General features: G+C 48.7%; 2 protein-coding genes across 3 annotated transcripts; both read left to right on the top strand.

Moving 5' to 3' along the window:
- The first annotated feature begins 1,289 nt into the window (after window positions 1-1,289).
- Window positions 1,290-6,305, top strand: LOC127314306 (delta(24)-sterol reductase). 2 transcript variants are annotated; one of them, XM_051344757.2, is made up of 3 exons: window positions 1,290-1,453; window positions 2,790-4,052; window positions 5,601-6,305. In XM_051344757.2, the coding sequence occupies exons 2-3, from the start codon at window positions 2,811-2,813 to the stop codon at window positions 6,042-6,044; spliced, it is 1,686 nt and encodes a 561-aa protein (XP_051200717.1). In that variant the 5' UTR covers window positions 1,290-1,453; window positions 2,790-2,810; the 3' UTR covers window positions 6,045-6,305. The 2 variants fall into 2 exon arrangements, with proteins under 2 accessions (XP_051200717.1, XP_051200715.1); XM_051344755.2 differs by having other exon boundaries at window positions 1,295-1,453; window positions 2,793-4,052.
- Window positions 6,306-6,840: 535 nt separating this feature from the next.
- Window positions 6,841-7,753, top strand: LOC127314305 (cypmaclein). Its single transcript, XM_051344753.1, has 3 exons — window positions 6,841-7,113; window positions 7,187-7,241; window positions 7,372-7,753. Exons 1-3 carry the CDS (start codon window positions 7,003-7,005, stop codon window positions 7,557-7,559), a joined length of 354 nt encoding a protein of 117 aa, XP_051200713.1. The 5' UTR covers window positions 6,841-7,002; the 3' UTR covers window positions 7,560-7,753.
- Window positions 7,754-10,130: the final 2,377 nt, after the last annotated feature.

The raw sequence follows: 10,130 nt of genomic DNA, 5'->3' as shown, positions 1-10,130 counted from the left end.
TGTGGATGTGTGGCGCCGTTCGCATGGACGCCACACAGACAAGTGTGGCGCCGATGGGAAGGACGCCACACAAAAGGGTTAATCCGGTGCCAGAGGATCATTCCGTGCTTTTTTTCTTCAGAAAAAGGTTATTTTCGTCAAAATCGCCAGTTAGTGACCTAAATGAGCGCTATATCGTATTTCCGTACATTGCGTATTCGAAAAGTTGGCCCCAATCCACAACAAGTGGTTTGCGTCTCCGAGTTTCACTACTGATGATGGTGCAATATTAGTGGCAGATAAAGCTAGGGACGATCCATCCCATTCCACAACAAAAGACAGCCTGTTTCATTTTAAAATATATAAAGTCGATTGGGCAGTAGCTAGGTAGTGTCCAAACAGTTTTTGGCACTGTACTAATAATAATATAGCGGGAGTAGCAGGATGGATGGATGTGTGGAGATGGCATCTGGATCAGTATCACCACCGTGGAGATGCCCCTGGCCCTCATCCGATCCGATCTGTACCTCCATCTCCTCTCGTGGTCTGCCTTGGTCGTGGGGTACTGGGGTGGGGGTTGGTGCCCACCATTGCATTGCATTGCATTTGCATGTATAAAACCCCGGCTGAAACAGCCGTTTCCGTCGCCCGGCGTCCCCTTCCTTCCTTGCTTCCGTTTGGAGACGGACGGACGGACGGATCGACCAGTCAAGGTTGAGGTTGGTACCAACACACACACCAACGACGTTTCTCTTCTTCTTCTTCTTCTTCTTCTTCTTCTTCTTCTTCTTCCCTATTCGATCGTCTCTCTCTAGTATGTACTCTACTCGTCCAGCCAGCCAGAACCGTCGTCGATCTCCTCTTTCTTGCCTTGCGACAAATGCATGCGCGCGCGCGCTCGCCCGATTCGTATATCATCATCATTATCATCATCATCATGCGTTTGCCATGCCCGCCTTGTGTGCTGTTTTCTCTAGTGCTAGTACTGGTAGTACGTGCTACATTTTTTTTTTTTGCGAGAACAACATGCAAGGAAGGCTGTTGATAGTGCGTTCTGTACTGCTCGATCCCTCTATCGATCTCACGCAAGTTGTTTTAGATGTGTCAAAATAAGTTTAGTGTGTATAGCTGGCTTGAGGAGGAGGATTGCCAGCCGGTAAATCAGCTGCTCCAGTGAATGAATTGAGCGTGCCACCAGTAACTTGGGAAACGGTTTGTTTGTAGCGAGGGAGGGCAGTTTCGTCAGACAGACTGTACTGTAGTAGGTGACAAAATGTGAATTACTACTCTTAATTATGCCACCAACCCCAAAACCTCTCCTCCTCTTCACAAACCTCACACACTCTCCAACCCCAAGAAGAGAAGAGAAGAGAAGAGAAGAGAAGAGATTCCTGCCGCCGGCCGCCGGCCGGGAGAGGGGGAGATCTGGTGGTGGTCTCTCTCTTCCTTCCTCCGCTGCTCCGCTCCTCGCTTGGTAAGCTTCGATTCCTGAATCTTCTTCCACTCCAGGTCCAGCTAGCGTGCTTGTTTGTCTTCCCACCGGATCCACCCCTCCCCTCCCCTCCGCCATCCACCGCTACCACCGTCCGTCCATGGATACACGGGACGGACGCTACTCTACATTTTTCTTGTTCCGGATTTCATTGATTGATTGATTATTCCCATCTTCATCTTGCTTCCTAGTAGTAGACCCAGATTTATACTACTAGTACATCAATCACACAAAAAGGCATCATCTTTTCCGGGGCCGCTCACTCTGCTCTGCTCTGCTTTGCTTCCAAGGGAAGGGAAGGGAGGCGCAGATCGCGTGCAATCCTTCCTTCCTCCCCCCACGCATTCCTCGCCGGATACATAGCCACTCCTCACCGCGCCGCCGAGATCTGACCAGCCGGCCACGCTCACTTGCGCGCACGCATCGGTTCACTTCTACTTCTACTGCCGGCCGACCCAGGATTCGGTTTCGGTTCCGGTTCCGGTTTGGTTTGGTTTGGTGCCTGCCTGCCTGCCTGCATAATTTATTTTTTCTTGACCAGCCCGCCCCCCCCTACCCGTTTAATCTGTACAACTAGTGAGTGAGGAATCCGTAATGCAGATAGCATCTTCTTGCCATGTGATTGTTTTCTACACTAGTAGTATCTGGTCAGGATTGAAGCTGGCAGCGAAACTTACCCATTCTTCTTCTTACGCGGATCTGGATCGGCCTGTCCAGATCCTAGCCCCCGCTTCGCTCAGACACTAGTTCCTGCCTGCCTGCCTGCGTCTTCTTGGTTCATGTCAGGGTTCCAAAATTCAGCTACTAGCTGGCTTGGCAGGTGCAGTAAACTCAACTGCCCGCCCGCCCGCCCTATGTGTGCATCTAACAGTTTGTAATTCCCTTCCACTGCTGTTTCTTATATCATATTTACGCATTTTCTTGTTAACATCATAATACATACATACATATATGGCGACTAAAATGGATGATGGGTTTTGTCCTCCTCATACAGCCAGATCTTGGCCACACCCAGCCGTGACAACACTACTACTGTATTTTGTTATCTTTCGCCCTTCCCTTTCGTGTGTAGGGAGTTTCCTCAGATATGCTATGCTATGCTTCACTTCTCTTGTTGTTGTTATAAACTTACTTACTACTTACTATTATTATTATTATTATTAAGTACAGCACTTGTCATGAGGTCTCATCTAACTGCCTGCTCTACTACTTTTCTGAGCATTGTCTTATTTCTCGCCACAACTTCCTTTCCCCTCTCATGCTCATGTGTTACTGTCACTCTAACATCTCTCATCTAACTGTACGCTTTTCGTTTCAGAAGCCTGCGTGCCCTCCAGCCATGGCGGACCTGCAGGAGCCACTGGTGCGAGGGAAGAGGAAGAAGAGTCTGGTGGACTACCTCGTGCAGTTCCGCTGGATCTTCGTCATCTTCTTCGTCCTCCCCGTCTCCTCCCTCATCTACCTCAACATCTACATCGGCGACATGTGGTCCGCCATGAAGTCCGAGAAGAAGCGACAAAAGGAGCACGAGGAGAACGTGCAGAAGGTCGTCAAGCGCCTCAAGCAGCGCAACCCCAAGAAGGACGGCCTCGTCTGCACCGCCAGGAAGCCCTGGATCGCCGTCGGCATGCGCAACGTCGACTACAAGCGCGCCAGGCACTTCGAGGTCGACCTCTCCGCCTTCCGCAACATCCTCGAGATCGACGCTGACAGGATGGTCGCCAAGGTTGAGCCGCTCGTTAACATGGGCCAGATATCCAGGGCCACCTGCCCCATGAACCTCTCCCTCGCCGTGGTCGCCGAGCTCGATGACCTTACCGTCGGCGGCCTCATCAATGGTTATGGCATTGAGGGGAGCTCCCACATCTACGGGCTCTTCTCCGACACGGTCGTCGCGCTCGAGATCGTCCTCGCTGACGGTCGGGTTGTCAGGGCCACCAAAGACAATGAACACTCTGACCTCTTCTATGGTGTCCCATGGTCCCAGGGAACACTTGGGTTCCTCGTTTCAGCTGAGATCAAGCTCATCCCAGTCAAGGAGTACATGAGGCTCACCTACACCCCGGTGAAGGGATCTCTCAAGGACATTGCACAGGGCTATGCGGACTCCTTCGCGCCCAGGGATGGCGACCCTTCCAAGGTCCCCGATTTCATTGAAGGGATGGTGTACACCGAGACGGAGGGCGTGATGATGACCGGCGTGTACGCCTCCAAGGAGGAGGCTAAGAAGAAGGGTAACACCATCAACAGCGTCGGGTGGTGGTTCAAGCCATGGTTCTACCAGCACGCGCAGACAGCGCTGGACAAGGGCGAGTTCGTGGAGTACATTCCCACGAGGCAGTACTACCACCGCCACACCCGGTGCCTCTACTGGGAGGGCAAGCTCATCCTGCCCTTTGGCGACCAGTTCTGGTTCAGGTACCTCTTCGGCTGGCTGATGCCGCCGAAGGTCTCCCTGCTCAAGGCCACCCAGGGTGAGGCCATCAGGAACTACTACCATGACAACCATGTCATCCAGGACATGCTTGTGCCCCTGTACAAGGTTGGAGAGGCTCTCGAGTTTGTTCACCGGGAAATGGAGGTATATATATATCATCATTTTTCTTCTCTTTTAATATTAGAAAATACAAGTGTAGATGTCAATTGATGAGTCTGCTAGGCTGCAAATGCTTTTTTCTAGTAATTTTGCTATGAAATCACCATCAAGATCAATGTTAGCTACTATGGCTGTGGGTGTGAAATTCTGCTACATCTATTTTTGTGTAGCCCAACCTGTTGCAGCTTTGCTTCTCTGAAAGAATGAATGTTAGTATAAGGTCACTTGAAATGTAAGTACGGATTTGCACAGAGTCTGCTAGGCTTGTAGGGGCTGCAATACTTACGCCTAGGAATTATTTGCTATGAAATCATCATTTAAGGCTAGTCTGAGTTACTTAGGCTGGTGCCAATGCACCGCCCGACTCCCGCCCCGCCACGTCAGCTTTTCTCTCACTCTCACCCCACTCTCACCCCACTCTCACACCACCTTGCCAATGCATGGGCTATAGTCCCCACTCTCACTTCTCTCTCCTCCACATCACCATTTCTTTTCCACATTAAGTTATTTCACTCGATTTTGTTTAGACATTCAAAATAATGCAAGAAATTATTCAACTAAAAATGTTACCGATTACATAATAATTAATAAAAATACAAATTATGTTTCTTGTTTTTCTAAATAGCCTATATGACAAGTGTGTACTTGTGTTTGTATTTTGAACTGAAAGAGTAAAAAAAGGAAAGAAAATAAAAGAAGGAAAGAAAATAAAATAAAAACTGACATTTAAAGAATAAAAGAAGGAAAGAAAAAAAGAAAAAAAGAAAAAAAACCGACCAGGTCTCTTCTTCTACCTCTCGCCCCTCCTCTCGCCCGCGTCGCCATCGCGCCGCCCCGCCTCCCGCCCCACTCCCGCCTCCCTCCCGCCGCCAACGCGGGCGCCAGCCGGGCGGGAGCGGGCGCTACCGCCGGGCGCCCCCGCCGGCGCCCCTCCCTCTCGTCCCGCCCGCCTCCAGCCCCTCTCCCGCCCCGCCCCGGGCGGTAGCGCCCCGGCTGCCGCCCGCGTTGGCACCAGCCTTATTGATCTAATTTTATAGGCTGTCATGTCATAGCATTATTGTACATGTATTTAAATGTTGTTTCAAGTGGCTGTAGGGTTGTGGATGTGAGTTTCAGTTTCTGCTCAGTTAAGAGCTATTTTTGTGTGGCGCAACTGCTATGTCTGAAAGAATGTTTGCTTCTTTTCTTTTTTTATAACATATAAGGCCATTTTCTATTAAGACTGCTACAGTTCAACTGTTTTAATAAAGGGCTGTGTGCATCTATTTGATGCAGAGGCCGGGTAATACCCATTTCTAAAAAATATAAGGCCATTTGAAATTCAAGTAATATATCTGCATTTATGAGTCTGGCAGGCTGCAAATGCTCTTAGCTAGTAATTTTTTTTCATGAAATCATCTTCGAGATCAGTATTAGCTACTACGAGACGTTGATATTAATGGGCTGTGGATGTGAATTTCTCCAACAGCTATTTTTGTTTGCTGCTTACTCTGAAAGAAAGAATTTTGATTGAAGAACTTTTGTTTGTCTCAGGTGTACCCACTGTGGCTGTGCCCTCACCGTCTGTACAAGCTCCCAGTGAAGACGATGGTGTACCCGGAGCCGGGTTTCGAACTCCACCAGCGTCAAGGCGACACTAGCTATGCTCAGATGTTCACGGACGTGGGCGTGTACTACACCCCCGCCTTCATCTTCCGCGGCGAGGAGTTCAACGGCGTGGAGGCGGTGCGCAGGCTGGAGCAGTGGCTGATTGAGAACCACAGCTACCAGCCGCAGTACGCGGTGACGGAGCTGAACGAGAAGGACTTCTGGCGCATGTTCGACGCGTCCCACTACGAGCTCTGCAGGCAGAAGTACGGCGCAGTGGGCACCTTCATGAGCGTCTACTACAAGTCCAAGAAGGGTCGCAAGACCGAGAAGGAGGTGCAGGAGGCCGAGGCCGCCATGCTTGAGCCTGCATACGCCGAAGAGGCCTAAGTCCTTCTGGTCGTCCCTGGTTTCGTTGTCTTCAGGATGAGATGTGTTTGGCAGAACTGAGGACTATTTTGCTTGATTATTAGAACTCATCGTGTAGCATTAATTCGTAGCACTCGCTGCCGTCTGTACTCGGCAACTTCGTTTACCCCTTTGTTGTTGATTTGCTTAGAGAACTTAATCAGGAAGATGTATGTGGCTGTAATAATATGGATGCTTGTGATGAATTCCCTGCCTGAACTTAATCAGTAAGTTGCTTGATCAGGAAGTTGCGAATATGAATGCTGTTATTATGCTGTAGTTGTACACAGTATTTGCAATGGGGTGCATTTTTGCCTTTCATTTGTGAAGCACTTCTGTTTGTTTCAGTTTACTCCAATACTAACTTCTAAAACCTGATCTAATCTGCTTGGCACACTGAGTTGGGCTGCTCATAGTGCTCAGGGCAGCTTGCAGGATGAAATGGTGAACTGATTCACAGATGAAACTGTAGGAAAAAAAACAGGTAGTGATGCAACTTTTTTACTGGCAAGGAGTAGTACTGTAACTGTAATAATAATGGTCTAATAGATCCAGGGAGTGATGCAATTCATGGGTGGAGACAGGGCATGTGAGAGGCACAGTGAGATATGAGTAGCACCAAACGGCCCTGGATGCATGCACGTGCTCCTCATTATGCAAGGAGTATGAACTGTTTTTCTTGTCTTTAACTTTGTTTTTCTTGTAAAAAAAACATGAGACATGGACGGTTGTTGTTTGGCTAGCTGACCCTGACCGAGACATGAATGATCCGTGGGCTGCCATGCTAGGTACACTGCATATTGCTCTGCTTCCTCTGCTTTCTTTGCTGTAGTGGTATACATAAGAGAGAAGCCCTCCTGGATCTCGACGCTAAAACCCTTGCAAACTCCTCCTACCTACCGCTCCCCCAAGCTCAAGCTCAAGCTCGGCAGGTCCATCAATGGCTGCGAACCAGCAGCTTGTCACTCGTCGCCATCTCCTTCTCCTTCTTCCTCCTCTGCTTGTGCTCCTCCTCGCTTCTCATCACCAGGCTGCTGCTTCCGATCCACTGGTAACTACTGTCTATACATGAGTAAACAAGCATGCGAATTCAGCCTCAGATCTGAAATATCTTTTGACTGCAGGTGACGACGATGCACGGCATGAGAGCGAGGTCCCTGCTCCAGGCCCCAAAACTAGGTAAGTAACTCTGAATTCCGTTGCCTCATTGCCATGGTGGTGTATACAATCAATAACTCGTGTGTGATTTCCCTCTGCCTCGCCGGCGACCTACGTACGACAATGGTGGATGGAAATGGATGGGGAGCAGACTGCCCGAAGGTGTGCTACGGCCGGTGCAGCAACAACTGGAAGAACGAGATGTGCAACGACAAGTGCAACGTCTGCTGCAAGCGCTGCAACTGCGTCCCTCCCGGCACCGGCCAGGACACCCGCCACATCTGCCCCTGCTACGACACCATGATCAACCCGCACAACGGCAAGCTCAAGTGCCCGTAGGCCGTAGACAGACATTCAGGTCGCACACCCCGGCAGCTAGATCTCGTCACCACTAGTCTCATAGATCATGTACTGTGTGGTTTGCAGCAATCTGTATTCTCTCTCTCTCTCTCTCTCTCTCTCTCTCTCTCTCCCTCTTTCTCTCTCGGGGACCGATAATGGTACTGCTAAAATAAGAAGTTTCTGCTAATTTACTTGCTTGTACATGATAAGATCTACCTTATGTAGAATTCTGCTAAGAAGTTGCAGACAGAGATGCATTTGCAGTGCTACGACACTAAACTCTGGTCTGGTTGCGACTCTATATTCTCTCACTTTTTTCTCCAACAATACCAAAGTGTGTGTCAAAATAATTGTAAAAATGAAATATATTCGCAGCTTGCCGACAGATTTGTTCTTGCGCGGATGCACTGGACGCGGAGCTAGCAGCTATGGAGGAGGGCCTTGGCTTGACGCTGAACTGGACAAATGAAGCTATCACTGCGCCGAGGCGATCAAGCTAGTCTCTTCTGACTTCGGAGTCTCCGAACCTGTCGTTGTATGCCAATAGAGTTAGTGTTATCAGAGAGAATTAAGGAAAGAGAGATAGAAATAAAGAAGATTAATCGCGAGGCAAACCACGCAAGCCACGGGTTGGCTTCGCTAGTGCAAGGACAAAGTAAAAGTGAAATTTGGTTTCAGAACTTTCGGCCAGAAATCGCTGATGCGATCATGACTGTAATATCCCTACATAAGAAATAACATCTCTTTTCCCCGCAAAATAAAAATAAAAATAAAAGATATTCATTACAAGAAAATTACTTCCACCAATTCGTTGTCGATGTATTCGCCGACCCACGGTGTTAAGCTTCATGTGCTATCCTGAGCGGCGGTGGAGGCCCCCAACCATGTACACAACCCTAGCGGCCCCTCATCCCCCGCCCCTCAGGCCGCCGCTGCTGCCGACCCCTCCCGTCGGAGGACGAAGGGATGGAGAGGGCTCTGCGGCGGCACTTCATGGGAGGCAGTGGGGCGCATGTTGAGGATGTCGGGCGGCACGGCCGTTGTGGCCGTGGCCTGATACACTTCGCCGGTCGTCATGGAGGAGTGGGTGTAGCGTGGCGACCTTGCCTCCGGCGGCGGTTCGGCGGTGGCGGCGATCTGGGCCAGATTTGGGCCCTCTTGGCCCCAATCGGCGCATGAACCATGGCTTCAGCCAAGCCGCCGTCGGTGCTTCGTGCCGCCTTTTACTTCTCCGGTGATCCGGCAGGAGTGACCGGCGGCGTGGGGGGCTGGTGTTCTCACAAATAATGGTGGTGGTCCTAGGATTTCTCTCTCGCCAAGATGAAGATCTACTTGATGCATGTCCTTCTTGATTTTGCTGGAGTGTGGAGTTCTGGAAGGCTAAGTCGGCGAATGTAGCAGTGTGCCTTATGTCTGGAGTTTTCTGGATCAGGTGGTATTTGGTCGTGCACACCCATGTTTTTATTCCGACCATTTGGTTATGAAGAGAGCGGTGCGAATCTTTGTTATGTGTTGCCATCAAATGACTTTCTGGTCTATAGTGAAATCAGAAGCAGAGAATATTATGAATGCCGAATTGTAGGACTAGCCATGGAGGTTCGATTCTCTGCGATGTTGAGGGACTTACTTAGACTAGTCACAATGCATAGTATCATATAGAAGTATCATGCGTATGATACTACTACATGTTACTATCTCCACAATGCATGGTATCATATACTAGTATCATAGTCTTCATATATTAATTGTTTTGTAGAATCTCAATGCAAATATATGTACAAGATTTACTTGACATTAAATTTTCTAGTAGTATGTGCTATAATATGGTATCTACCTATGATACTAGTATCCTCTCTCTCATCCTTAATTGCACTGCCACATCAGCATTTTGCATGCATGGAATGCATGATACTACCTATGATACTCCCATTGTGGGTAGTCTTAGTATTCTGAATTTAGCGACAGTGGTATACAAGTGGGCATCACACCTAAAGTTTAGAATCTTAACTTAATTGGTTGTGCCTGAAGTCAGTTGGAAGTCGTGCTCTGAATTTAAGAATGCATTCATTCCTTGGTAGTCGTGCTCTGGATTTTTATGTACGCAAATAAACTTGTTTCATGGAAATGCGAGAAATGTGAATCTGTTCATCCTATCATTTCTAATTACACAAATAAAGTAGCTTCCTGGACATGTGAAATAATGGTTAGTTAAGTGTCAAAAAAATTTAAATAAAATTTTTCATGTACATCTACACATTTTATGTGCGTACATAAGTTTTCCAAAAAAAACTACAAAATTTTGTGGCTCCTGTAAAAATGACAAATTTTGATGCTATAGTCCACGGTTTCTGGTCCTAGGAGGATTTCGATGCCCCGTGACCCACGGTACACGACTCTACCGGCATCGTCAAAACTCGTGATTTCGAGCATTTCTGGCTGTTTTCGTGGGCTATAGTCCACGTTTTCGGGTCCTGAGAGGATTTTGATGCCCCGTGACCCACGGTACACGACACTAGCGGCATCGTCAAAACTCGTGATTTCGAGCATTTCTGGTCGTTTTTGTGGGCT

Source organism: Lolium perenne, chromosome 7 (assembly GCF_019359855.2).
Source record: "Lolium perenne isolate Kyuss_39 chromosome 7, Kyuss_2.0, whole genome shotgun sequence".
Lineage (NCBI taxonomy): Eukaryota > Viridiplantae > Streptophyta > Magnoliopsida > Poales > Poaceae > Lolium > Lolium perenne.
The sequence above is the reverse complement of the archived record's forward strand: the minus strand, read 5'-3'. Positions and strand labels throughout refer to the sequence as shown.

What these genes read in the sequence shown, in the direction of transcription:
- LOC127314306 (XM_051344757.2), top strand. Translation starts at nt 2,811, where the DNA reads ATGGCGGACCTGCAGGAGCCACTGGTGCGAGGGAAGAGGAAGAAGAGT. An exon ending in TTGTTCACCGGGAAATGGAG is followed by an intron (nt 4,053 to 5,600) that starts GTATATATATAT and finishes TGTTTGTCTCAG; the next exon opens with GTGTACCCACTGTGGCTGTG.
- LOC127314305 (XM_051344753.1), top strand. Translation starts at nt 7,003, where the DNA reads ATGGCTGCGAACCAGCAGCTTGTCACTCGTCGCCATCTCCTTCTCCTT. An exon ending in CTGCTGCTTCCGATCCACTG is followed by an intron (nt 7,114 to 7,186) that starts GTAACTACTGTC and finishes TTTTGACTGCAG; the next exon opens with GTGACGACGATGCACGGCAT. An exon ending in GCTCCAGGCCCCAAAACTAG is followed by an intron (nt 7,242 to 7,371) that starts GTAAGTAACTCT and finishes GATGGGGAGCAG; the next exon opens with ACTGCCCGAAGGTGTGCTAC.